Here is a 27,943-nt window from a genome sequence, read left to right as displayed (position 1 = left end):
TTTAAAATGCCTTATAACGTATGTGATGCTGTTTAAATAGGCGTGTGCCATCACCTTTCTTTAATGCTCCATGATGGTATTGTAATAAAAGAAGGTTGCTCAAAGACCAAAAAGTTTTTTAATATTAAATATAAAATCATACAACCTTTCTGTCTGTTTCAATAATTTAATTCGGTTTTTGTTTTTCAAGAATAAAGCACATAATACACGGGAATTATAAAGGCTCCAATAATAGAATTGTTCGCAACGATAATTTAATATGTAACAATTTCCGCTTTACACTGGGACCTGACGGCATTTCAAGGTTAAGGTCTGTGGACATAAAAAAGGCGTATAAAAACCACGTCCAATCAAATACCACCTCACTTCCTTTATATGATTTAATTTAAATGTAGCCCAACTTTTCTACCTCCCAATCGCTTACCACCGGTACAATATTAAAAATATTAAGTCTATTTCAGCACAAACAAATATTTATCTATATTTGATCTATTATATACTTATCTACATTTAATGAAAAAAACAAACGATAAAAACGTAAAGGCTAACCGTAATTGGTGTTCGGGATTTTATATGACATATGTTAGTACATAATATTAATGATATAAATTATACAGTGTCCATATAAAGATGATAATAAAACGGAACAAGATTTAACAAACGACAGACAAAGGTCCAATAATGTTATGGGCTTTTTGCGAGGGCTATTACGGCGAGTGGACGCAGATTGCCTTGATCTAGTAAACAAGAAATGTGGAACTCGTTATAAATAAAAATTGGCGCGTAACATATTTTAATGTTATATGATTCCGTAAAGACATTACCTAGAATTATTATTACATTTTCATTCTATCGCTGTCTTCATATTGTAATCATTAAAAGCTCTGCGAGCTTAATAAGAGATTCAATGACTATATACTGACAGGAAGGTTTGAGTTTTACCAAAAAGAGTCATCTAGAAATCTTCAGAGATTTCCAAACTTTTAATAAAAAAATAATTATTAGCATTTAATTTGAACATGTAGCACTGTAGCTGTGGTTACTATGTCATTATATTCTATTTATATGTATATGTATATAAAGAAATTATCTAGTACCATACAATTCACATACTTTTTGGCCATTTTAATATACAAATACATAGGAACTTATAAAAACACATCCTATATTAAAAAAAAAAAAATCATTTACCTCTAAAGTCTACTTAGATCTTAATAATATTGTCAGATATTTTTTCTCTTAGAAAACAATATTTTAATTATTATAATTTAAAATATGGTTCACAAAATTCAATACGATACCCTAAAACAAAATCACTGTCAATAAAAGATGTAGGCAATGTCTTATTTGTTTGTTAAACACCTTGAAGTTATTGTGACTCATTACATAATGTTCTATTATTGGAATTTGATTGATTGATTGATTTAATATTAATCTTCTAATATATCAAATATTCGTGTCATAACGTTCCTATACAAATATGTTATGTAATTAAACATAATATTAAGTACATATAATATTTATAATAAAATAAACACATATAATAGTCTACGTAATGAACTGTCATATTCAATGAAATGATATATTTTTTTTTATATATTAACACATACAAAAATTTACATATAATATAAATGAAAAAAAAAATTAAAGGGGTATATTTTTAATAAACTTATTTTATTTAGATTAGATACAGTTTAAAGTAAATATTCTGATGAAATGACCCCACTCATTGCGTCATTTACATACAACTTTTACTCCACTTCAAGGCAGGATATAAGTATTTATATAGGATTATTTTCAACGGAAACTTAGTTAAATTTATCTTACTTTATGTTTAGTTCATTGCGTTCCCAACCAACATAATGCAAATTTAAAACCTAGTGAAAAAAATCAAGTAATTTCCTACTTCACTACCTGCTACAAGGACATTTTAATACACGTGTTTGTCTCAATTCAGTATAATAGCCGCTCTACATTCTCTTCATTATAATATATTGATCTAAATGCGTAAAAAATAAAAAAAATAATGATTTAAATGGATTATGCGTAAAAATTAAAAAAAAATAAAAAAAAAATACCATTATTAAAAATACACACAATGAAAACTAAATAAATATATAGCAAAGAGTGACTCGAATTATAACAAAGGACAATTCTTAAGTTGTAGATTAGATAAGAACTTTATCCTAAATCATTAGTTTCGTAAGTCGAAATCCGTTTTAGCATTACAATTCTTAAATACAATGCTCTGTAGCAATTATGTTATTTAATAAGGCCAGAGCTCGCCATTCTGTGACTCTCATAAAATAGTTTTATGCAATAGAACATTGTGAAACAATAACATCTAAGTGATATACATGAAGGTGACCTACACATTGGCATTGTATGTTATAGGTACATATTATAAAGGAAAGGTCAGAATAAATTTTTGTTTTATGTTTAAATTCTCATATTCAGACTATAATTGTATTGTTTGAAAATATCACAGAGGAGTACAAAATAAATGTGAACCGTGAACCTTGTATAAAATATATTAAACAAATCTAAGAGCAAAATTAATAACTGAAGAGATATATTACTTAAAGTAAAATTTACCTTTAAATGTGTGAGAGTGAAAATGATAGAAATCATTATAGCTTTCATATAAAAAATGCTTTTAAGTTTTGATAAAATTTTCAATATAAAAACAATGGAATGGTATTTATTTATGCAGCCGAAAATTAAGCAAACCAATGGTATGATAAAAAATATATATTGTTAAGTATGAAAAGGGGAGATTGCCGGGCAAAATTATTAAAGTATTCAGAATGGCGAAGTTTGAAGAATACTATGTCCCATAATAGACCAGTGTCGATAATTTTTAAAACAAAAAAAATAACAGTAGGATGAAAAGAAAAAGGATTATTATAAAAATAAAAGGAAAAATAACTTACGAGCGATCTGAGGTCGGGAATGGGATAGGGGTGGGTTTTTAAGGGTAAAAAACAGGTTTCCTCGATTTCCGCCAAAACTAAAAGACCTATGGAATAAAGTTAACTGGCAAAGTTGGAGGTAATAAAAAGATCTAAAACTGATATATTTACACTTTTTGTCACATAACCTCAAAATTTATGCAAAAATACAAAAATTCAAATTTGAAAACTTACCTATTTATGTCTCAAACACGCTGTAACTTATTTGATTAGGAATAATTATTATTTCACCTTATTTTGAATTAATATCGAAAAAGCACCCGTCAAAATATCCGCTTTTGTCAAAAAGGTGGTATGTTTTCTGTTCGTTGACATCTTTACTTTCCGATGGTGAAAATATATATATATATGTTACTATAGTAAATCTTTTCAGAAAATACAAAATATCGAAAAAACTCAAATTCGATTTTTTTTATTATTATTTTATACAATTCTGGGCTATTTATTAAAATTTACACTTTCAATACTCGAAAAACGTAAGGTTACAATCTACAATGACAAAAAGAATGCAAATCAAAATATACTACCAACTCCTCAAACAAAGTTAAAGGGCCTGCCTCTCATACGTGAGGGCGCAAGTTCGAAACCTGGCAAGTACCGATGTGATCTTTTCCGAGTCATATGTACTTTCTAAGAGTATTTAGACACCACTGACGGAAGGTGAAGGAAAACATCGTGAGGAAACCTAGTCTTATAATTTCAATTATAAAATTGAAATCGCCAACCCGTCTTGAGCAAGCGTGGTGATTAATGCTCTTACCTTCTCCATGTGAGAAGAGGTCTTTGCTCAGCAGTGAGCTCCGATAGGCTGATGATGATGATGAATTAACAAACGCAAGTTAATAAAATTTATATTTAATAAGACACCCAAACTTTTCGAATCTGCATAGGAAGGCAAATACTATTTCTATTTTTATCTGTATTAATCAACACAAACATAAAAATAGTAATATTTTCTTTAAAAAATAATGTGCTTAAAGTATAATAACCTTAAGATTAAAATTAAATGATATTTTAGTACAAGATTAAAAAATAATAATCTCCTTAATTTTGCACAAACAAACTTAGTAACTCCAATGAAAAAACAAAAGATATATTAAAAATCTATAAATATATTCCGTAAATATATTTTGAGTAACTAACTTTTGGCCGATTTTAAATATATTTTTCGCCTAGTAACTGAACACAAAAGAATAAACTGCGTGACATCTATAAATAGAGATTTTTTATCCAACAGTAAGTGTCAATTCTCTGTCGTTTTTATGTTGCTATACTAGATGAATAATAGTACACGCATAGGAAAAAGGGTTGATATGAAGACACACTTAAATTTATCTCTGTCAAAAATCGCTCGATCAAACACAAAATGTAAATCCTTCCAAATATAGAATGCATGAACCACAGTCATTATATTAGGAACAACAATAAAAACTATCACGCATGTTGATGTTATCAACTCACAACCACTTTAGCCGACTGTTAAGCAAGTCTCCGTATTTAGTCCAAATAAATTTACGCGTATATTCATATAGAGGATATAAAAAGTATTGTCTAAATAATATTAAAACATTTTTGTCATTCAAATTTCAATATACGAGAAATGCACCATCAGATAATAACGGTTTTCGAAAACAAATAAATTTTTAACAATTGAAAAGAAATTTTATATGAATTTCATAATCTACTAAGACGTATCTATATAACTTGAAAAGGTATACAAATATAACAACGACTTCATCCAAATCCGAAACCAATAAACTTGTTGTTAAAGAGAACATGAGGTCTTTTTAAATTACCATATTGACCTCCGATTTAAATTGTTGTATTGCTGTCACCTAAATCACACTGACTCAAGAAGGTCAAAGTTTCATCTAAGATGCAGTGCAATGCAGTAAAATTTTTTGCGCACTAAAAAGTCGAGGTGGCGTCTCCTTGATCAGGTTCAGTCCAATCACGGGTGTTGATAAATACGTCCAGGAAGTTGCTGAGTGTGTGTGATGATCTCGTTGATACAAAACCAAAGAATGCCCAGCATGCAGCTGTCAGCGATAAGTCTTCATGGCTGTCGTAACTTGCGGTCTCTTGGTACCAAGTACAACCAGCGCTAAGCTCATCGATGATAGGACACGGTGATCTCCTTCTACGAACTAATCACCTGTGCAAAGTAGGCGGAGGCGAAGCGGATCAGGGAAGAAGATGAATTAAGCCATCAGCACCTTCGGAAGACTACGGAGGAGAAAGTTGCCAGTCGGCCAGTCCAACCCTACTTCTGTAAGGGACCTGCTATCTGAAACAGATTGTTGTCATTAGGGTGGCTTAAAAAAGCCACTAAAAAATCACTGCTATAAGATCAACTCGGTTTTCAAATAAATAACAACGGATTACTTCGATTTAACTAGATTTAATATCCACACTTTAATGTCGACCGCTCAGTTTTACATATCGTGATTAACTAACTACCCTCGTCCAATGTCAGAGGGACAACCGCCACTCTCGAATGTCACTCTGACATTTGACGTTACAAAATATATTTATCATTGATAATATATGGAATCGATTTATAAAATAAATAATCGATTCTTACACTACCCAACACTGATCATACAGCTGTAATTAGTTTGGTACCTACCAGACCTGCTCTATCGTCCATTATTAATTATTTGATCACGATTAATTTATATATTTCCTTTCTGTAGTTCCATTTTCATATTCTAATATTTTCTTTCCAGTTCTTACAAAACTTGTCATTGTACGAGAATTTATTTCTTGTCAATTTTCCTTTTTTTTAGTTTTATTGTCTATATAATTTTGTTTCAGCATCTCGACGATTGAAAGTGTGCTTTAATAATCAAATTTCAACTTATCACAACAATAAATGGTTGATAGTGAATTAATATTGATTTTTGGTAAGCTTTTAAAAACTATACAAGTGATATCATTTTGTGCGTAATATTTTGCTAACACAATATCTGAGAGTTTATAGTCAATTCCTCTTCTATGACGGAAAATACGTGCCAAAATATGAGTACTCTAGATAATTTCATGCCAATTTATAACTACTACTATTTATCATCATTCGTGTCACATGTAACAATGATTGTGATCGTAAGTTACATGTTACTTCATTTATCTCAGTTCAAAATCATTACCACACGCAAATCTTCATAGCACGGTATTTTAGGTTTGATACTACCATTACAGACCATTAACTTATACGTACATAAAAATAAAATCGAGATGTCTGTTTGTAATAATTAAACGCTTCTTTTACTTAATGCATATGGGCAAAAGCATAAGTCTATATATTAATTTAACTTTTTCTGTCTGTCTGTTTGTTTTTCCCAACTAATCTGAAATTTCTAGACCGATTATACTGTTTTATTGTTAATTATTTTGTAAAAGTTTGGACCACATTTATCTTTAGACTTCTTTTTTCGTTTTTTCTAGAGCTCTACCAATTTAGAAATCTGTAGAAGATAAAAAAAAATATTTTTTTTTGAGTTATGCAACTATGAAATAAGACGCTACTTAAAAACTTCAAGAACTAAATTATAGTACTCAATAAAAAAAAATTAACATGTAAGCAAAAATATCCTTATCAAATATTCTGTTTTTTTCATTACATCAAATCCCTAGGGTATTCTTATTATTTTTCTCGAATGTTTTACATTTAAAACATTCGAGAAAAATCAGTCTTATATCTGACTCATTATATTATAAAATACTAAAACGGATGAATATTTGTATAAATTTAATCCCGAAACATTAGATTTGGGCCAACTTTACCTGCACACCTAAAACGGCTTATTTTTTGTCATTTTCACTCAAAATTTCCGATCCAATTTTATCTATTTTTCAAGACTTAACATCACTTACTGACAGATATACACAAAAGTTCTACTGCCATCTTGAACAAACGTTTCAGTGAACCTTACCATAACTCCTCGCTTTCGACTCATAACCGATTTAATCAATCGTTACTAAAATTCAAACATTTTTAACAACGACAACGGAACTTGAATTATAACATACTCAATTATCAAACTAAATATAACGTTAAGAATTAGTATTACCGAAAAAGTAGTTATATAACTTCAATTATTAATACTGTCGCCCTTAGTGTCGACCAAAGTATAAAAACAAAGTCAAAGATCCAGCCGCAAAACATATTAAAATATTTCTTTATAGAAAACAAATTAGTGCGTCTCGCGACTCTCTACAGAAGTGATAACTTAAACTCTTTATAACTTATAACAAATATCGGTTATTACTTAAATTTTATAAACATTAAATTGATAATCTGTTTATGATGAAATTGAATGTTACCCGAAACACTTTTGCCGCATGCGTGTAATATTAATGCCGTATACGTGAGGGAAAGGGAAACCAGACTCAGCAGCGTGGTTATACGTTACGTTACCTTACGGTTTACCCTCCTTAAGAAGTGACTTTAAAAAATTAATTTATAACATTATTCTTGTTAATTTTAATTTTTACCTAGACATCAAAAACTAACGTTTTTAATCGAAAAATATCAGATACATTCGTATTAATTTTATGTCTAGATTACTATGAAAACCCGTACTAAGGCTACTTGTATGTAGATAACGCTGTCCGTTTCCGTACCGTACATAACAATTGTTTATCACTAAGTTAATATGACTGTCATCCCGTGAGTTTACTCCTAACATGATGTCGAATTCAGAAAACATATCCTTTTAAAATGTTGGCGTTATGGCAGTGGGTTGAATTTTTAATTTGTTTCTACTCTTTGAAATTTGTTGAGAACTTCACCTCGCCGCTATTCTTAATATTGTTTGAAGATTTTATAATAAATATATAGTATTAACACATAACTTTATTGGTTACGTGGAAGAAATTGTTTTTTAGAGATAAAGTTGTTGTCACTGTTATTTTTATATTCGGTACATAGTAAAAAAAAAGGATTATATTCGATATATTTGGATCAACGGTGTTTTGTTAAACCATTAGGGCCCAGCAGATTTCCCTTACAAGACTATAGATATTTTTAAAGGGGTATACCAACAAGAAGGTATATATCAATAACTCCACGTAAATTTAACCGAAGCCTGTATGTTTACGACTTAGTGTTGCAGTCTCATTATGACCTTGGTGATCGTTTAACTGTAATATTTGACGATATAAACTATAATTTTGAGATAATTTTATTGATTAAATCCAGCTTTAAAACCTGTATTATAATATTGATCAATATCTTAATATTAAATTAACACTTTAAATGCTTAATTGTATGAACAGGTGGAATTAAAAGGATCACTAAAAAAGGAAGGTGGCTTCAAGTGAGGTTCGTTCTCTAACAGGGGTCCCTTATGTGAAACGATCTATACACTTATTGGTAATATTATGAACGATTTTTTAACGGCAATCGGAATGGAAAATTTCCCTGTATCTGCCGTAGGTGTGACCTTATAGATTGTTACAGTACTTATATCATGTACATTCGAATTGTCACTTAGTTTCGAGTCATTTTAATTTTCATATAAAACAAAATTTTTATATAAAAAAAATAATATATAAGATACGAGGTATTATCATGATTACTTGGCTTATATAACCTACGCAACCATAAAGTACTCTGTCTGAGAATATAATAAGTTTATGTTGCAGGGTATCTACACCGTGAATAGTTTTATATTGGACAGTGAGAAATTTAATGTTCCCCAACTGTATGGTGACTATCAAACGATTTCAAAATACGTAAAAACAAGGAGCTATAGAATTGTTTTGTAAGCTACTATGAATGTATACCGAAGGAACATTAAACTGCAAATATATATTATAAATGTGATTTATTCTTTTTCACTTCGTTTCTGCAATTGTTAATCTAACCGAGTGTTAAAATTTTAAAAGGATATAATTACAAGATTTAACGCTAATTGTAAAATAAATGGATACGTTATGCATTGAATTCGTAGAAAGATAATCTAATCGACATATTGGAATTCTTTGGGACTAAGCTTAGTAAGAAATTTACTATAAATCAGTTATCCAGAATTCCGTGGAGAACAAAAACACACGAACACAATATTTACACGAACACAATATTAAACAATAGAATATTATGTTTATACTATTTAACTATACGTATATATTTAATAAAACAGTTTTTAAAAGTACAAATACATGCAGTCGAAAACGATTATTCTTAAAGAAATCTTCAACGAACAACTTTGGAATTTATTTAAAAAAAGTTTTGTTATTTGAAGATTTTTTTCATATAAAATATAAAAGCAAAACAAAAAAATATTTTATTTATGATTTATGGTTTAAAACAATAAAATCTATTCGGAATTCGGGCTGCATAACATTACTTTGACCTTAAAAGTTTTGTCCGGACATAAGCGTCATTTATCTTAATCGTTCAAGTCACAATCTGCCAACCTTATCCCTATTTTCTAACCTTTCTATCCAATTTACGAAGCAGTTGTTTGACCTCTTAGCCGCCCAAATTTCTAAATTCGCATTGAAAACACGTGTCGTGACTGATTTCATAAAAATATATTGCAAACAAGACAGCAAGAAAGTTTTAACAAACATTGTAATAATTAATAGTACTTAATTGTTTGTCATATCAATTCTAAGGACAAATGCTATTTATTTCGTTTACTAGTCTTCATAATCCCGCAATCGCCTCTCGAAGCTTGCAGGCTCGACTTTTGTATCCTTCAACCAATAGCGTACAGTTACTTGGAAATCGAATAATGCATACACATACATACATACAACCCTAAATTTATCAAAATTAATTTATTTACGCTTATAAAAAAAGTTATTCGATAACCATATCCCTATATAATCCCAGATAATCTGGTGATTTAAAAATCGATTTAAATTATTTTTTAAACTTCGATGACTTTTGAGCATTCCCTAAAAATTAAATATAGCACTTAGTCGATTAGATTATAGTTTATGCACACCGCACTTCATTGATTAGAGTACCTACGATACATTACAAGAAATTATTTCTATAGGACAAATATAAAAGCAAAAGAAATATTGGAAGCACATGTTCCTTATTTTTATTTTTAGTCTCTGTACCCTAATAATACGCTTAGTCTAAGTATGCGTCTGTATACTACATACGAAGTGTTGCGCTTGTCACATTCACTAAACTGCGTCAATAGTATAATGTTTTATGATATATAAATGAAAAACTTTTAGACAGCATGTAGCGTCACGATGTTGATGTGGACTAAGCATACTATGCCTAAGACTTTAGCTAACTATGACCTATTAAAAAGTTGTGTATATATATATGTATATATATATATATATATATATATATATATATATATATATATATATAATTACTAATATAAACACATTTTATTGAGCATATAGTCCAATGAGTTTTCTGTGAAATGTTCTTAATAACTTTTAAAATTTATTATTTAGCAAAATTAATCTGCTTATATAAATGAAAGATGTATATTATTATAAATATGATAAGGCTATCAACTTTACCGTAGCAGTATTCTGAGCTATAATATTAGGGATTAACAACCCCGAAGAAAAAAAATATTCATGCTTGTTTTGTAAGACTATTTTGATTTGGTATCATTAGCGGGTAATTGCTGCTTTAACATGAATGAATGAATCATAATTACTCACTTTACACAGGTTTCAAACTAAAAAAGTGTTTAAAAGCCTCGATTTTATCAAAATTAATGATTGTCTATTCTATGCAAGGCCGAGTTCACGGGAGGACAACGACCTCATGAATATAGACCCTTTTACGTAGCGCTGATCCGAAGGAAATTTGACACTAGTTTTAATGATTTTTATTAGAAATCTGATTGTTTCTGATAAAATGGGAGGTGTTTAATGTGATGAAGTTAAGTATTTGAAAATCCTTTTATATGTTTATTGGCATTTATGTGCCAGGGAACTTATTGTACTTTTATTTTATAGTTTTGTAGTTAAATATTTTAGTAATATTGCACTATTTTTATAATGATAATTTCTCTATAATATTTGCTATTAATGTCTTTATTACATTGAATAATATTAATATTTAAACAGAAAACTAAAACCAAAATTTTAAGCTTTTTTAATTATTTTATGTTATAAAATATTAAAGCATGGTTTACATAGTCAATTTTATCAATTACAAAACATTTATAAAGCACTTGTCTTATTTATTATCAAAGTAAATGGAAGTTAAGATTTATATAGTGATTGGCTTAACACAAAACACTCCCTTTGGCTATTGCGTTACCTCCAGAAACCCCAGAAATTGTTTATAAGTGTTTAAATAAAATGGCTTGAAGTCAAACTTCATGATTTAGACAGAATTATTAAATACAGAGTTATTATTTAAATGGTGTTGCCATACGTTAAAAAGGAAGTTTTGAGAACATTGGAAATTACTGCGTAATATTTTAGGACACTTCATGTACAGCGAGAATGGTTTCCCTTTAAAATGTAAAAGAAGCTTACTTCTAAAAGTAATTGTCGATTTGTAGTGAAAAATATTTTGCGTATGGAATTACTATAAGATGCAAATTTAAAACAAATAATTATTTTCGAGATTAATAGTGGTTATGATTTTTAAAATTTTGTTCTAGAATCAATTTAATTTAATTTAAAAGTGTATAAAACAAATAGTAAATAAAACTTTTTTTATATAAATAGTGTTGACAGTATAAAGAGCACAAAAATCTTTCTTAAAATTTCAATAAGAAAAATTTATGAATTACTTTATACTTTACTTGAAAATTGATACAATATAATAGTCACAACTAGCATAAAAGTCATACTTTTTTTTACCTTATCAATCTCGACTAAATTAAGGAGGTCGTTCGTTCTAGTCACATGTAGGCATCGTTTGTTTACGGATATAGAACTGACAGCCTTAAAGGCTTTCCACCTAATAAGGACGTTGACCTTTTAATATATGTACATTTGCGAATATATCTAAATAATTTAATTTCTAGCTAAAATACCTAAATTGTCTTTAAATTTTGCTTTGTCAATTTAAGCTATGTATAATTGAGTAACTTTGTCGACCGGTTCTTGCAATCAGATCCTTTGGATCACGCCCACTGCCCTTTCACATCCGGCAAGACTTCATTGACAATATATTATTTTAACAATGATTAAAAATAATAAATTAATACTATTGCAGCTTAGATATTAGTTCAAAAACTATTTTTATTTTCTCGTATTTTTTTATATTAACAAATAAACAAATAATTTCAATAAATAATTTGGTAAAACTATAAATTACGACAGTATTTTATTTTTTTCTTTTTTAATTTTATGATATTTTGTAGCTGAAAGTTTAAAGAAAAATAGTCATTACTTAGTAACTTATAACATTGAAGTTTAGTCCTTAGTTGGTAATCTATAACTGAGTAAATAAACATACCAAAATAAAAAAGGTTATAAACGCTGAAAGAACATGCTGTTTATCACGGATACAATTTTACTACCTTTGAGCTTGGTGGCTATGTTAACTGCGCGATTCCTTTCTTTGTGTACACCCGGTGCCAGTTACTAAACTATGCTGCCTTTCTATTCACAACAAATATACCATTAGTCGAATTATAGAATAGCATATTAGCAAAACCTGAATTTAGACAACCGTGTAACAAAATATTTTGAAATCCATTAAATCTGAACACATTTTATATTCCGCTGATTGCAATATTGCACAAATTTTTGATATATATATTTTAAAATACAAAACACGTTCATGCACTTTAAATATATTATTTTATGAATGCGTTAAGTAACCGATGGTATCTCTACACGGACGAGAAGTATGTGCGTTGCGCACAACTTTATGTGACCACGAAATTCTTTGGTTATGACCGCCACATGCTCCGAGGTCGCACATTTTATTGACACCAGACATTGTTCTAGCTTTACAGTCCAATTACCCACAGAAATTGCCTTACTTTTTAATTATATCCGTTCAGTATAAATAAGGTTGAGTGTGAGTCAAATTTATCAGTCGGCCGTGCACGGTTTGAAGTGATCTCGTTCGTCAGACAAACACAGACCACGTTCATAATGAAATCGATGGTGGTGTTCTTTGCTCTCGCCGCTGTGGCTTGCGGCTCCATTGTGCCTCTGGCACCTTTGGCACAGCCCCTACATGCACCAGCACTAGTACTGGACCCTCATGGACGGCCCCTTGATACTGCTGCAGTGATCAATGCCCGCGCTTTACACCTACAAGCTAAAGCTCTGGAGCCAGCCCACCTTAGCCACGCAGCTATCTTAGCTCCCGCTGCACATGCTGCTGTCATCGCTCCCGCCGTAGTCGCTGCCCCTGCCGCAGTATCCCACCAATCCCGCGTAGACATCCGTTCAAGCCCTGCCATCGTAGCTCACGCTGCTCCTGTTATTGCCGCTGCCCCAGTAGTTGCCGCTCATGCCTCATATGCTGCGCCCTTAGGACACGCTGCTCTGGGACTCGCCGGACACGGACACTACCTGAAGAAGCGTTCCCTGGGCCACATTGCCTACAGCGCACCCATCATCGCTCCTTCTGCTGTGTCTCATCAGTCTCGTGTGGATGTTGTGTCTAGCCCAGCTATCGTGTCCCACGCTGTAGCAGCACCCGTCGTCGCTCACGCTGTCGCCGCCCCAGTAGTTGCTCACGCTATCGCTCCTGCCGCAGTTTCTCATCAATCTCGTGTGGATGTCCGCTCCAGCCCAGCTGTTGTCGCTCATGTAGCTCCAGTAGCCCACAGCGTCATCACCGCTCCCCTCGCTCACTCCGCCCTTCTTCATGCGCCCCTGGCCCATGGCGCCGGTCATTTAGTACATGGTTGGTGAAGAGCCCCTCTGACGAACTACTAGCTATAAATATGCAAAATATAAAAGTAAAAAAAAATATTTATAAATAAAAAAGTTAGAAAATCAAAGAATCTATCATTCAAAAGACCCAATTTAGCAAATAACGCCAAATATCTTATACAAAGTTTAAATTATAACTCATCTCTTATCAGCAATTACATACTTTTGTGGCGTAAAAAATACTACCAAAAAACTAAATTTAAATTTGTTCTGATCCAGCCCATACATAATTCATCAATTATTATATTGATTATCCAATTCAATTAATATTTAAATTATATTTTATCCTACAAAAAGATTTATTTCAATAAACAATTCAATAATTCTAGTTCTAAATTTATCTACTAATTCTTTACGCAAGATCTCGGAGACAATACAAAAAAAATTACAGCATTTCATTAAAATTTTAATGCCGGACATTCTTCGCATGTAGGCATTGCATTATAGAAACTAGAAAATACGTCGCATATTAAATAGACGCTCCGTGATACTTTTGGTATTTTGATTGTGTGAATTGTGATTTAAAACTTCTATATAAAAAAGCTTATACACATAAGTGTAAAATTCGTATGAATGTATATTATATGTAAGAATATAATAATTTTAGTATTGCTATGGACATATAGTATAATTCTGCACATATAGATTTTCTAACAATGAATCCTTATTACACACGAGTTTTAAAAAATCTGTTTCCTTTCTAGGGCAATTCGGATAAATAAACTTCCTAGTTATAATTTATTTTTGAAATAGAAAGATGTGTATAATAACAATCGGAATATGTAATTTAAACATATTTAAACATGGATAAAACATAGATTAAATTTACTTTAGAGTAGGCACAAGATCTTTTGTAGGCAGATTATTGACTTTAGTTTAAAAATGTTTGTATTAATATCTATTGTCTTTAATTCATCCGAAACAACTCTATTTACTTATTTTATACACGACAATTCAAAAACAAATCGCTGTACAAGATCAGTTATCCCTTGCCGATATCATCATTATTTAAGTATTTCTTAATTTCTCTTTATTCAATATTAGTTGCCGAGAGTTCGGAAGCGAAAAAATATATACGAAATATATCAGCTAAGAATAATCGACTTTTGGGTACTTATTTACCTCAGCTTGCGCAATGAACAGTTTATTTTAAATCTGTGCATTATTTTTTACTAAACAGAGGTCTAAAAACCTTTCACATTTTATAAACATATACAACATATATATGTACAATAATATAAGCAAAAAAATTTATAATTAGATAAATAAGATAACAAAAGTACATTTTTATTTTGTGGGCGATGTACAATCTTCATGGTCACGGTATTTGTAAATTTGCAAAATATATGCCGCGAAACAATTACGAAACAGAAAATGACCTACTAAACTTAATTCGTGTATTGAATATTTTGTTGTAAGTAAAGACTCAAGTCAAATCCTGTAAATATAAGTTTTATTTCGCTCGATAGTCATATACATGTATATTGAACAGAAAGACGCGATTGTAATTTTTCAATGTCACAACTTAGTGTTGACTTTGAAATGCATAAAATTACACGAGACTTAATTGTTACATAAAAATGTCATATTCATTTTAGAAGCTCATCCTGCATAGTATAGTGTATATATACTACTACATATCATACTATACTACGTGACAATAGAACATAATTCTAAACAAGCATTACTAGAGTATAGAGAGCTATTTTTTATATATATTATTTCCTGTCTTTCAAGAAATCATTATCATTACGTGTTTTAAAGTAAATATAGCCAGCGTTTTGGTACATATTTAGGAAAAGTAATGATTTGCGATATATGTGATTTAAAATAATTATATGAAGAGAATAGTAGTTTATAAACCTGTTTTACGTGAAAAGCTAAAGAAGTTACGTAAAATATCAATGCCAAGGTCAATTTAACAACAATTAACCTTGTTGCATATTAAATTTTACAAAAAAAGTTAACCTATAATGGTTGATTTATAACTTTTGAGATAATCTCTTCTTCCCCTACGTTCAGATATAAATATATAATAACTTTTAATAGATAATTTACATATGACATCCGCCGTACACTAACCACGAAATAAATGAGTCACAAGCAAGGTTGTTCTTATTATTTACAACTCACGTTGTTTAAGCTCTATATTTGTTCACGGAAATCGCCTTACTTTTTAATTTTGAACATTCACTATAAATATCCACGCAGGCGAGTCAAAATTATCAGTCGCCCGTTAAAGGTTGAAGTGATCTTAGTCGTCAGACAAAACACAGACCACGTTCAAAATGAATACGCTGGTGGTGTTATGTGCTCTAGCTACCGTGGCCTGCGGGTCCATTGTACCGTTGGTGCAGCCCTATAACCATGCTGCATTAGTTTTGGATCCCCATGGCCGGCCTCTAGATACAGCTGAAGTAATTAATGCTCGCGCCCTTCACCTTCAAGCCAAGGCATTGGAACACTCTTCCCTTGCCCACGCTGCAGTTGTATCTCCAGTTGCTCACGCCGCAGTCGTTGCCCCTGCAGTGGTCGCCGCTCCTGCTGCCGTGTCTCATCAATCTCGGGTGGATGTTCACCATAGCCCAGCCCTGGTAGCTCATGCTGCTCCTGTGGTCGCCGCTTATGCCACCCCTTACTTGGGTCACTCAGCCCTGGGTCTCGCCGGACACGGACACTACCTCAAGAAGCGCTCTCTAGGACACATTGCTTACAGTGCTCCTATTATCGCTCCTGCTGCCGTCTCTCACCAATCTCGTGTAGATGTTGTATCTAGCCCTGCTATTGTGTCACACGCAGTTGCTGCACCCGTCCTTGCTCACGCCGTCGCCGCCCCAGTGGTCGCTCACGCCATCGCACCTGCAGCAGTGTCTCACCAATCCCGTGTGGACGTCCGCTCAAGCCCTGCAATTGTAGCCCACGCTGCTCCGGTAGTTGCTGCTCATGCCGCATATGCTCCTCTTTTGGGACACGCTGCTTTCGGTCTCGCCGGACACGGACACTACCTGAAGAAGCGTTCCCTGGGCCACATTGCCTACAGCGCACCCATCATCGCACCTTCTGCCGTGTCTCATCAGTCACGTGTGGATGTTGTGTCTAGCCCAGCTATCGTGTCCCACGCTGTAGCAGCGCCCGTCGTCGCTCACGCTGTCGCCGCCCCAGTAGTTGCTCACGCTATCGCTCCTGCCGCAGTTTCTCATCAATCTCGTGTGGATGTCCGCTCCAGCCCAGCTGTTGTGGCTCATGTAGCTCCAGTAGCCCACAGCGTCATCGCCGCTCCCCTCGCTCACTCCGCCCTTCTTCATGCGCCCCTGGCCCATGGCGCCGGTCATCTGGTTCATGGTTGGTGAAGAGCTCCTCTGACGAACTAATAGATAATAGATAGAATTGATAAAAATCGACACTTTTTATAATATATTTATAATAAAATGTAAATATCATTATTTTTTTTATTTACCTGGCCGATTAAAACTCTATTTTTTTTTATGCAGACCTATTGTAATTTGCGGTGTTTAAATCAGATTTAGTATCTAAGTAGAACGGGAGTAGGTATGTCATTTTATCCTTAGTTTTGATAAATGATTATTATTATTACAACTAAAACAAAATATATATTTTTCTCATATTAAGCTCGTCAATATGCTTGGATTCAAGCCTTATGACATGTTGCTATGAAACAATTGTTAACATTAATTAGTAATAACTAAATTGATACATCCATCTTGACAAGTGGATTTAGGTTTCCCGTAATCTCTATATCTTGATCTGACTTTGACTGCTATTATAAAACGTTTCACAAATCTTGTTAGAGAGATTACTACTCCTCGTACCAGTAATTTTCCAATCGCAAGTCTAATAACCCACCATAACATTATGCAGACCTTTGGATGCAATGTACGTAAAATATTTTATCATGAGGTTTAAATATGAAGTATTTTACTCGATATCAAATATATTATCAAGTTATTTGTAAGGCGTTATGTATTTATAACTATAAATTTCTCAACGTATCTAAATAATAACAGACGCTTTCAATTATCTATGTAAATATTTACCGTCGCACTGTGACGGAGGTGCCGTCTCTGAGATTTTTTTACTAATATCCTAATCAATGGTATCTCCGACTCTAATCAAGACACAATAGCTTAATTGGTAAAGCAACCGAATCTTGATATCCCGGAGGTTGAAAATTGGCTTCTTTTGTCGATGTATTTTTCATCCTATATTTCAATTTCAGTTTATTAGCTCAAAATCGTTTTATTTTTATACAAACTATTATTAATTAACGTTATATCAAGCAGCTATTTATTATAAACAAAAACACATTGTGTCTAATTGTATCAACTGTTGAACCCTACATTTTATTACCCGTAGGAAACTGTTAGAAAGAAAATGTTTTATCAACTATCATTTTATTATAAACCAGGTACCAGCCACGGCTTCGCACGGACTATTTACAAATATAAAATAGCCTATTTAATTCTGAGAATTATTAAACTTTTATTATGATGTCTTTCAAATGGTACGTCCGATTTAAATGATTTAAAAAGAAATAACAGATACTGCTGTAGCCTTGCAAACGAAGTAATTTATTATGATAAGTCTTAATACCGTATTTATGTAAATAGCTTTCCAATAAATGTTTTAGGAAGGCCAATTTTTCAAATTTGTAATATGTGTATAGTATGTTATCCTTAAGGTTTAGACAAATGCCACCGCGGACTTTTCTGTAGACCTGAATAAGATACACAATTCTTTAGTCGCATTTTCGTTAAAAGCTTTCAGATGGCTCATGTTTTCTCGACATCTTCAACAAATATCGTTAATGTTCACACAAGTAAATACAAAACTTAACAAATTATACTAAAATCTTCCTCGAAAATCACGCTATTGAGCGGTGATATCTGTTTAATAATAATCGGTGCAGTAGTTTTTCTATTTGTCGCGAACAGACAGACAGACAGACAGACAGAAAATTAACATATATTTATTTTTCAAACAAAATGCTATGTTTTTCATATATACGACTGATATATCTTAAATTTGATGTTATATATAGATTATAATTTGTGTACAGATTATAATTTACGGGTGAGTGGAGACACAATGTCAAATATTTTTAAAGACTAATAAACCTTGTCTTTTTACTTTTACTCACATGTATATTAAAAATAAAAGATATCGTATAAAAACAAAATTAAAGACAATATTTTCTGAGGGAAACCCAAACTACATATATTTTCAAGAACCTTTTAACCTTTCAATGTTTTAAAAACCGTAAAAATTTTAATAAAAAAAAAAGTTATAACTTAATATCAATTAAATCTATAATAATAGAATATTAAATTTCTGTCTTTCTTAAGTTAAACAAACATTGTGTTATTTATGCGTGTTACTCCTGGTATGTATAGTTTTATTTACTTTTTGTAATAGCCTTTTAATACTGCATCAGACTTTTAAGAATCTTTTAGGAGAATATTCTATTACCGATTGGGCTGTCTTCCATGTAGTTGCGTACACCTTATCGAGTTTTTGAGTCTCTTCTCTGTTTTTAAATAAATAAATATTGTCTCCTCTTCATGCCGAATATTCAACATAGCATCTTCTTATTTATGAAAGTTACTAAATTTATTATATAATTTTGTTTTTTGTGTATTATATTAAAAAATCTTTTAAATGAAACAACGTTTATCTTATTTTTACTAAATAGATATTTATACATTATATCGATCATATTTAGGAAATTTAATAAAAAAACGATATTTTTTTCAAAATAAAGGAACTAAAATTTTGTCCTAAATAGACATATATTTTGAACTAAATACTTATCACGGAATGACCGAGGCTTAGCAAGGTTATTATATAATTATCAATTTTAATGAGAGGTGACAGTGTCTTTACCTTTGATTTGCTCACGGAAGTTGCCTTACTTTTTATTTTGAACATTCACTATAAATATTCTTGGGCCTGATTTAAAATTATCAGTCCCCCTTTAAAGGTTGAAGTGATCTAAGTCGTCAGACAAAACACAGACCACGTTCAAAATGAATACGCTGGTGGTGTTATGTGCTCTAGCTACCGTGGCCTGCGGGTCCATTGTACCGTTGGTGCAGCCCTATAACCATGCTGCCTTAGTTTTGGATCCCCATGGCCGGCCTCTAGATACAGCTGAAGTAATTAATGCTCGCGCCCTTCACCTTCAAGCCAAGGCATTGGAACACTCTTCCCTTGCCCACGCTGCAGTTGTATCTCCAGTTGCTCACGCCGCAGTCGTTGCCCCTGCAGTGGTCGCCGCTCCTGCTGCCGTGTCTCATCAATCTCGGGTGGATGTTCACCATAGCCCAGCCCTAGTAGCTCATGCTGCTCCTGTGGTCGCCGCTTATGCCACCCCTTACTTGGGTCACTCAGCCCTGGGTCTCGCCGGACACGGACACTACCTCAAGAAGCGCTCTCTAGGACACATTGCTTACAGTGCTCCTATTATCGCTCCTGCTGCCGTCTCTCACCAATCTCGTGTAGATGTTGTATCTAGCCCTGCTATTGTGTCACACGCAGTTGCTGCACCTATCGTTGCTCAAGCCGTCGCCGCCCCAGTGGTCGCTCACGCCATCGCACCTGCAGCAGTGTCTCACCAATCCCGTGTGGACGTCCGCTCAAGCCCTGCAATTGTAGCCCACGCTGCTCCGGTAGTTGCTGCTCATGCCGCATATGCTCCTCTTTTGGGACACGCTGCTTTCGGTCTTGCCGGACACGGACACTACCTGAAGAAGCGTTCCCTGGGCCACATTGCCTACAGCGCACCCATCATCGCTCCTTCTGCTGTGTCTCATCAGTCTCGTGTGGATGTTGTGTCTAGCCCAGCTGTCGTGTCCCACGCCGTAGCAGCACCCATCGTCGCTCACGCTGTCGCCGCGCCCGTAGTTGCTCATGCTATCGCTCCTGCCGCAGTTTCTCATCAATCTCGTGTGGATGTCCGCTCCAGCCCAGCAGTTGTGGCTCATGTAGCTCCAGTAGCCCACAGCGTCATCGCCGCTCCTCTCGCTCACTCCGCCCTTCTTCATGCGCCCCTTGCTCATGGCGCCGGTCATTTAGTACATGGTTGGTGAAGAGCCCCTCTGACGACTTACTAGCTATAAATATGCAAAATATAAAAGTAAAAAAATATTTATAATAAAAAACTAAAAAATCAAAGAATCTTTCATTCAGGTGACCCAATTTGACAAATAACACAAAATATCTTATACAAACTACAACTTATCTCATATCAGCAAGCACATTATTACTGTCGAAGAAAAAATACAATCAGAAAGCTAAATTAAAATTTCTTCTGTTCCAACCCACACATAATTCGTGCCCACGGCGCCAGTTGAATGTTTAGCAAAGAGCTCTTCTGACGATTTAACAAAAAAATATAGTTTGTTTTAAAACCAAAAAAATATATATTACAAGAGAACAATTAAAAAATTACATCATATTTGATTAAATAGAAAAAAAGTTAAGTAGCTTAAATTAGATATTAGATATTATGAATTAGATATTATGAAGTTCAATCTGTACAGTTGATTTGTTTTTATGAAATTTACACTCTAAGGATGTTTTAAAAACTGTTACATCTATTTTATGATATCCTAATCCAACAGCAATAACTGCAATATGTTAGAAAAGATTACGTAAAAAATAATGCAATTAGAGATGAATAAAAAAATTTATTTCATTATTTTTAAGTTGTCAAACAAATCAGCTGTTCGTTATTAACTTATCAAATTTATTACCAAGCGACAGCGTAAGCATTCGGTTGATATAAGGATGACGAAGCTGAAGACGTATAAACAGAGTCAAAGTCAACAACAGGCGTGTCTTTCACAACTGAGTGCAATATAGGTTGGGATTCAACAACTAGTGGCGCCAGCACTACTGAAGAAGACTTCGAATCCACACGTGTTTGGTGAGATACTGCAGTTCCTCCAAGATGACTATGAACAGGAACTGTATAGACGGATGGAGCTTGATAAACTTGGACTAAAACTGGTGAAGCCACAGGTGAAACTGATAATAGGGTTTCAGATGTATGGACGTCTTCACGAGACTGATGGGATACTGCTGGGGATGGTGCAAAGACGCCGGCTGGAGCGGAATGGAAGGAAGGACCGTTGTAGAATGTAGTAGATCCAAAAACGGCGGTGCCATGATTGAACGATCTTTTCCTTGCGTGGCCCGAATCTGATAACTTCACATCCTTTTGATAATCACTAGGAAATGCATAAGCTGTAAAAAACAGCAACGACACGAGCAAGATTCTCATTTTAACCAAGGTTTGCGAGTAAATATGATGACGGTTTTCGAAATTTCCAGAGACTGATGCTAAAATATTAATAGACAGTGTATTTATAGGAATTATTATTAAATAATATAGACATAAATTTTAAGGTCCAAAATATCACCTCATAATCACTTGTAAAGTTCAAGATCAACTTATATAATTTATCTAATATTTATTAACGATCAATTGACATTTATAATACAATATATCTCACAGTTTTGGCCAAATCTAGTATGTATATATGTATGTATTACGCATGTATTACGTCAATCAGAGAAAATCATGAAATCAATGAAATAAACACCCACACGTGTCTTATGTGAATAAAACGTACTTGTTACTCTTTAATATAACTCACTTAAAGTACAAGTTAAGTGGAGAAATAACTGTCCAATACTGTACAATTGTATTTATTAAACCAATACAGCAAGACAAAACAAGACAAGACAAGACTACAAAAAAAAACATTTTTAAAATGTGATTTGCTTTTAGCAATACACACTAACTCAATGAATGAAGTCTATACTATGGTAAATATGTAACTTTTCACTGTCTGTTCATTCACAAAATATATTATTGAGACTTTTCAACGCAGATAGAACCTGAAACAATGATTGTTAGACTTTGTCTGTATGTCTATACGTTTAAGCGCGCTTGCATCTGAAACGGCCTATTTGATTAAAATGAAGTCTTCACTGACATATTGTGGCAAGATGCACTTAAGACTTGGTGTTGCTTTATGTAAATCGACTAGTAAATAAAAAAAATATGGTAATTTTAAAAATCACTTCGAACATTTAATTAATTTGCCATATACAGATATGAAATGATCTAATTCCTTCATTTTAGTGAATGATAGTTAACGCGATATGTATTATTTATCGGTATTTGTAAACTTTTCGTTGACTCACGATAGTATTGAATATTTAAGGCGTAACAGAAACGAGTCAAACAGAACATGTAAACATCCAGAAGCTAATTCCGATTCATCTTGTTCTTTTTTATTATCTCATTAAGTCTGTATTTAATTTACATGTTATTAGTAAATATTATAATGTTATTTATAATTAAAAATTTCAACTTAATCAATAAACGGATGAATAGAAACCGGACGAACACTTCAGAGTAATTTTAATTATAATCTTTTCCTTATTTTAATTGTGAGTTTTAAATTAATCATTTGCATAACATTAAGATATTTATTCATATGTAAGATATAAAAAAATATTGTTGTTCTATACCAATCAACAACACGCAATCACAGCCTACAGCGGATAATTAGGTAACAATATTTAGTAATGTAATCATGGCTTTGTTCTTTTGATCTTATTACTTTACAAATTATATTATCCCCCTATGAATGGTATAAGGTTTTTATCAGTTTTAAAACACGATACGAATTATGATGAATTCAATTAAAAAAGTCAACAAAATATCATACAATAGGGATAATACATGTGATATATATAACACAAAAATACGTAAATAAGTAACAGTAATTATTATTAACCTTAAAAATGCTATCGAATAATGTATTTTGCTTACAAAGCGGTACGCCAGGAAAATAAGAAATCGTTGGCGATAGACGACAAATATTCTCATCTCATCGTCCCGTGATAACGATTGCTGCAAAATAACCTAAACGTCGGGAGTATGCATATCAAAATAATAAAATACTATAATATAATATTACTTTTATTTAAATGTATACACGCGAATGTCTTAGACGTCATAATGTATTTTGTTTTAAAATTCATGTCCCACTTATTTTCGCTTTAATATTTTTTCAACGAGAACGTTATTTATTTAATAATTTTTCTGATGTATGTACAATTATTTAATTTTCAAGAACCAAATGAGCTAATACTCAGATAACGAAAAATGGTAGTAACGGTGACCAATTTCCGTCTAAAAATAAATAAATAAATATATTGATATTAAAATATAACAATAACCCTATCTTATGTTTAAATTGGGAATGTTATCGAAACAGATAAAATTATCGTCTTCTATTAAACCTACAAGAATGAATGGAGAATGAATGAATAGATATAGAGAAGAAGTAAAATGATTATGAGATATCTGAAACACAGTAACACGAAAGGTCTTGCTGTAGGTCGTATTTAGTGTCGCGTTTACTTAAATTCTGCGAATCATGTTATGTAATTAGTTTTGAGCTAGTAAATTGAAAACAAAATTATAGATGAAAGTGAGTTTTTTATTATTTACTTACTTCAAAATCTCGACGTTTCGGTTCCTTCACAGTAACCGTCGTTTGATTTGTTTGTTGCTATAAATTACGTTGTTACGTAGTTATAAAATAATAAAACAAACGGGTATTATAAGAAAAACTTAGTTTCATTTAACGGACTGCACGAAAAAATTGTAGGTAACATTTAAATTATAAATTGTATATCCCTTAGCCTTATAACGGGATATTTTTAAATCTCACTTTCATATAATACGTAGCCAATGGATTAACAAAGTCTCTGGTATACAAAATTATAATGTATTCACGTCGTCTGTTAAGTGACAAACTAAAATAAGACACTTGATGACCAAATTTGTGTCTGCAATTGTTCTTTAAGTATTTGTATCAAGAATACCTATATTGTTTAACTAAATATGTTACTTCAGGTATATCTTACCCAATTTATCATAATAAAAATTGCCAGTTGCAAGTTGCAACACGAAGTTGTGCAAAGTTTAATAAGATTTTTTATTTTTTTTATGAACTAATTTTCCTTAAATATCACTTGCCAAAATGAACTTTTTAAGTAACACAATTCAATGTAAAATCTAATTAAAATTTAACCCCTATATCTTTATTTCACCCTGCCGATTATTACACGTTTAAATGGAAAACAACGCCCTCTTTTGATGTCTATAAAAATCACACAATGAACAGCCTCTCAAAGCCTCAACTCTTTGTAGCTTTACGTAACTTATAACTTGTACTTATCATTCCATTCTGTCATTTAAGATGGCGTTGATAGGCAAACCGAAATTCAATATCTTTGTAGGTAGCTGTTATGGTACGATATTTTTTGTATATTTTTCATATTTCACACAAACCATGATTTTTACTAAATAATATATTATTACTTATATACCTAGCGTGTATATATTTTGGAACACAGTGGTATGAAAGCGAAGATTTGATTGGTCGTAACTATTAAAATAGCGAGAAGCTTAAAATTTTTTAATGTGCCCTAAAAATATATATATATGTATATATTCTTTTGACTCAATCGGTATCTTTCTCATTACAAAGTATTTTGCATACATTAAAACACTTAATACTCTAGTCATGACCTCTCTTAACGTACTTATGTACTTAAGTACGATCAAAAAAGAGGTCATGAGTCAACAATAGTATCCCATTATAAACGTAAAAACCCATAACCCATTCAGTATCCAGTCTGGAACCTTGGCAGGAGGACAGGGAAGCCCAACGTTGCGTGTTGTAGCGTGAATCGGTCGAAACTGGGTCATCGGTACAATGAAACAAAGTATGCATTGAGCATTTTAGATGATAAAAATAGTTTAAAATGTGTGCTATGAAATTTAGCACTATTGTATGGATGGACATATTGTAGCCGAAACACAAAGACAAAATGTATATATATATATATATATATATTTATATATATATATATATTTCGGTATAAAAAAAACCTAATTGAAAAACATCATAAAGGATTTTGCTGGATTTTTTTAATTAAAAATTTTTAAACGTACATTCGTATATTTCATTTATAATATTCTTTTTATAAAATATACTTTAAAAAAAAAACTAAACATAAAATACATTGAATTAGAAAAGATTTAAATTTTATATATTAACTTATTAATTATAAGGCACTAGTGCTTGTAGTGCTTGGTAATTTTTTAATTGCTAGTGTAGTGCTTAGTAATTTTTATTTACAGCAACAGTCGACTCCACGAATTTTGTCCATCCAATAAGGCTCGCGCGGCCTCCATGCGAGTTGCAATAGAAGCGGTTCGGGAAACCCATTTGGATTGCAAAATTGATTTATCAGCAATTTGACCAAGTAAAACACGCTATTGTTAGTAATGTCCAATAAATACGTAATTTAAGTACTTATAATACTATCGGAGTCTTGCTATATACTATTTAAGTTAAATTTATAAAAAGTAATAATTATAATAAAATAGAATATTAATTTTTGCTTTCCTAAAACATTTAACTTGTTTTACTTTTTAACAATGACGCAAAATTTCGAAATACTTGTTTGAAAAATTACATATAAGTTATATTTCGATGTAATTTTTTATGTTTCTCTTTATTGTGATTAGTAAACCTACAAAAATCCTATAATTACAAGATAATTAACATTATCAAGGGCTATTTCTTCAAAAACACAATACGTTGCTTTAACTAATCTAAAAACGGAGCTCACAAAAGACCTGCCTTTAGAGTAAGTGTTCCAATTATAGATCACAGTAAGGATTTTGTGTTATAAGAATCAGAATTATAAAAATTAATCAGCCTTAAAGAGTCCGATAATTATTTGGTATCCAAAATTATTATTAGAATTCTTAAAAAACATTAACATCTTAGACATATTCAACATATTCTTAAATATGATATCATTATGTGTTTGCAAAAAACGTATAAAATATGGACCCCAAGATAATGCGTCGGAAATGGCGCGTCGCATTCCACAAGCGCCTCAAAGAGCCATCAGATCCCCATGGATGGGGCCCTAAAGCCGATGTTAAGCCGGGTAATGGGCGCAAACGTAATAATTTACCGCGGCCTGGGTCGGAGCAGGAGAAGGAATGGGGGGTTTTTAGTCAGAAGGAGTCTGACACTCTCTCTTGCCAAGCCCAGGGCAAGACGGGTCTTTTGATGATCCCGCCCCCCCCCCGCACCCAAAAAAATGGTAGTGAGTGAAACGAATTTTAAGAAATGAAGGTAGTCCATATTAATGAAGTAATCCATAAATGGAATACCCTATAAATAAAAAAAAAATCTTTCAAAAGCCGGAAGGTCATTGACCATCCCCAAAGTGATTGACTCTGATTTTAATAGAACATCTCACGTGGAAATGAGTAATGCAATAGTTAACGGCAGCTCTTACGTAACCAAACGATGAAGCAGTTGTAAACAATCCTAACAACTAAACAACAAAATAATATTGGATCGAAACTATAAGTCTTAATAACAAATGTATATACGAACGAAATATTTTTATTACAGAACCAATATATAATAGAAGACAAAAAACAGAAGAACAAATACTTTATAATATATAATTTAACATTTCCAGTATCATGTAAAGCAGAAAGCGTATAATTTGATGCGGATAATGAATTTGATAATAGTCTATTCACTGTTTATGTACAAAACCCACAAATCTGGGTGACTTCAAAGAAGGTTTTACTATCTTCGAAATTATTATGACAGTTTAAAGAATTAACCGAAATATAGGAGTTCTCTTTTAACTTCCTTCCAAATACCCAAGTAAGTTTATCGCGACTTTAATTAATAGATAAGATAAGGCTGTTAGAGAAAATAATAAAAAATAATGATAAAATTTAGTTCAACGTTCCAACAAACAAAACATGTTTTAGCGGCAATATGTATGTTTGGGAAGAAATAAAAGAAAGATGAATCCCAAAACGCGTTAAATTTTTCAAAACGATAACGTGAAGCCTTTATATAAACCTGTTCCTTAATTTCTATATGAGTCTAATACATTAATAATATTAACGTAATATTCAAAGTTACGTCGAATAATTTCAATCTCATAAAGGAATGAATACCAAACTC

The 27,943-nt window shown here is 32.1% G+C and overlaps 4 protein-coding genes and 2 long non-coding RNA genes across 6 annotated transcripts; 4 read left to right on the top strand and 2 right to left on the bottom strand.

Moving 5' to 3' along the window:
• Positions 1 to 4,541: 4,541 nt before the first annotated feature.
• Positions 4,542 to 5,887, bottom strand: LOC133319093 (uncharacterized). Its single transcript, XR_009752797.1, has 2 exons — positions 5,602 to 5,887; positions 4,542 to 5,259 (listed from the first exon to the last, which is right to left on the bottom strand). It is a non-coding gene; the product is annotated as an uncharacterized LOC133319093 (long non-coding RNA).
• A 1,837-nt stretch (positions 5,888 to 7,724) lies between these two features.
• Positions 7,725 to 8,740, top strand: LOC133319094 (uncharacterized). Its single transcript, XR_009752798.1, has 3 exons — positions 7,725 to 8,119; positions 8,253 to 8,408; positions 8,622 to 8,740. It is a non-coding gene; the product is annotated as an uncharacterized LOC133319094 (long non-coding RNA).
• Positions 8,741 to 12,953: 4,213 nt separating this feature from the next.
• Positions 12,954 to 13,894, top strand: LOC116772677 (cuticle protein 16.5-like). The gene has a single exon (XM_032664938.2). The coding sequence runs from the start codon at positions 13,032 to 13,034 to the stop codon at positions 13,800 to 13,802; it is 771 nt and encodes a 256-aa protein (XP_032520829.2). The 5' UTR covers positions 12,954 to 13,031; the 3' UTR covers positions 13,803 to 13,894.
• Positions 13,895 to 16,035: 2,141 nt separating this feature from the next.
• Positions 16,036 to 17,263, top strand: LOC133319132 (pupal cuticle protein G1A-like). Its single transcript, XM_061522368.1, has one exon. The coding sequence runs from the start codon at positions 16,112 to 16,114 to the stop codon at positions 17,171 to 17,173; it is 1,062 nt and encodes a 353-aa protein (XP_061378352.1). The 5' UTR covers positions 16,036 to 16,111; the 3' UTR covers positions 17,174 to 17,263.
• A 2,533-nt stretch (positions 17,264 to 19,796) lies between these two features.
• Positions 19,797 to 20,989, top strand: LOC116772573 (pupal cuticle protein G1A-like). Its single transcript, XM_032664802.2, has one exon. The coding sequence runs from the start codon at positions 19,868 to 19,870 to the stop codon at positions 20,927 to 20,929; it is 1,062 nt and encodes a 353-aa protein (XP_032520693.2). The 5' UTR covers positions 19,797 to 19,867; the 3' UTR covers positions 20,930 to 20,989.
• Positions 20,990 to 21,514: 525 nt separating this feature from the next.
• Positions 21,515 to 22,192, bottom strand: LOC116772549 (uncharacterized). The gene has a single exon (XM_032664775.2). The coding sequence runs from the start codon at positions 22,123 to 22,125 to the stop codon at positions 21,592 to 21,594; it is 534 nt and encodes a 177-aa protein (XP_032520666.2). The 5' UTR covers positions 22,126 to 22,192; the 3' UTR covers positions 21,515 to 21,591.
• Positions 22,193 to 27,943: the final 5,751 nt, after the last annotated feature.

This window comes from Danaus plexippus, chromosome 12, assembly GCF_018135715.1.
Source record: "Danaus plexippus chromosome 12, MEX_DaPlex, whole genome shotgun sequence".
In the NCBI taxonomy this organism is placed as follows: Eukaryota; Metazoa; Arthropoda; class Insecta; order Lepidoptera; family Nymphalidae; genus Danaus; species Danaus plexippus.
This window is presented reverse-complemented; position numbering and strand designations above follow the sequence as displayed.

What these genes read in the sequence shown, in the direction of transcription:
- LOC116772677 (XM_032664938.2), top strand. Translation starts at nt 13,032, where the DNA reads ATGAAATCGATGGTGGTGTTCTTTGCTCTCGCCGCTGTGGCTTGCGGC.
- LOC116772549 (XM_032664775.2), bottom strand. Translation starts at nt 22,125, where the DNA reads ATGAGAATCTTGCTCGTGTCGTTGCTGTTTTTTACAGCTTATGCATTT.
- LOC116772573 (XM_032664802.2), top strand. Translation starts at nt 19,868, where the DNA reads ATGAATACGCTGGTGGTGTTATGTGCTCTAGCTACCGTGGCCTGCGGG.
- LOC133319132 (XM_061522368.1), top strand. Translation starts at nt 16,112, where the DNA reads ATGAATACGCTGGTGGTGTTATGTGCTCTAGCTACCGTGGCCTGCGGG.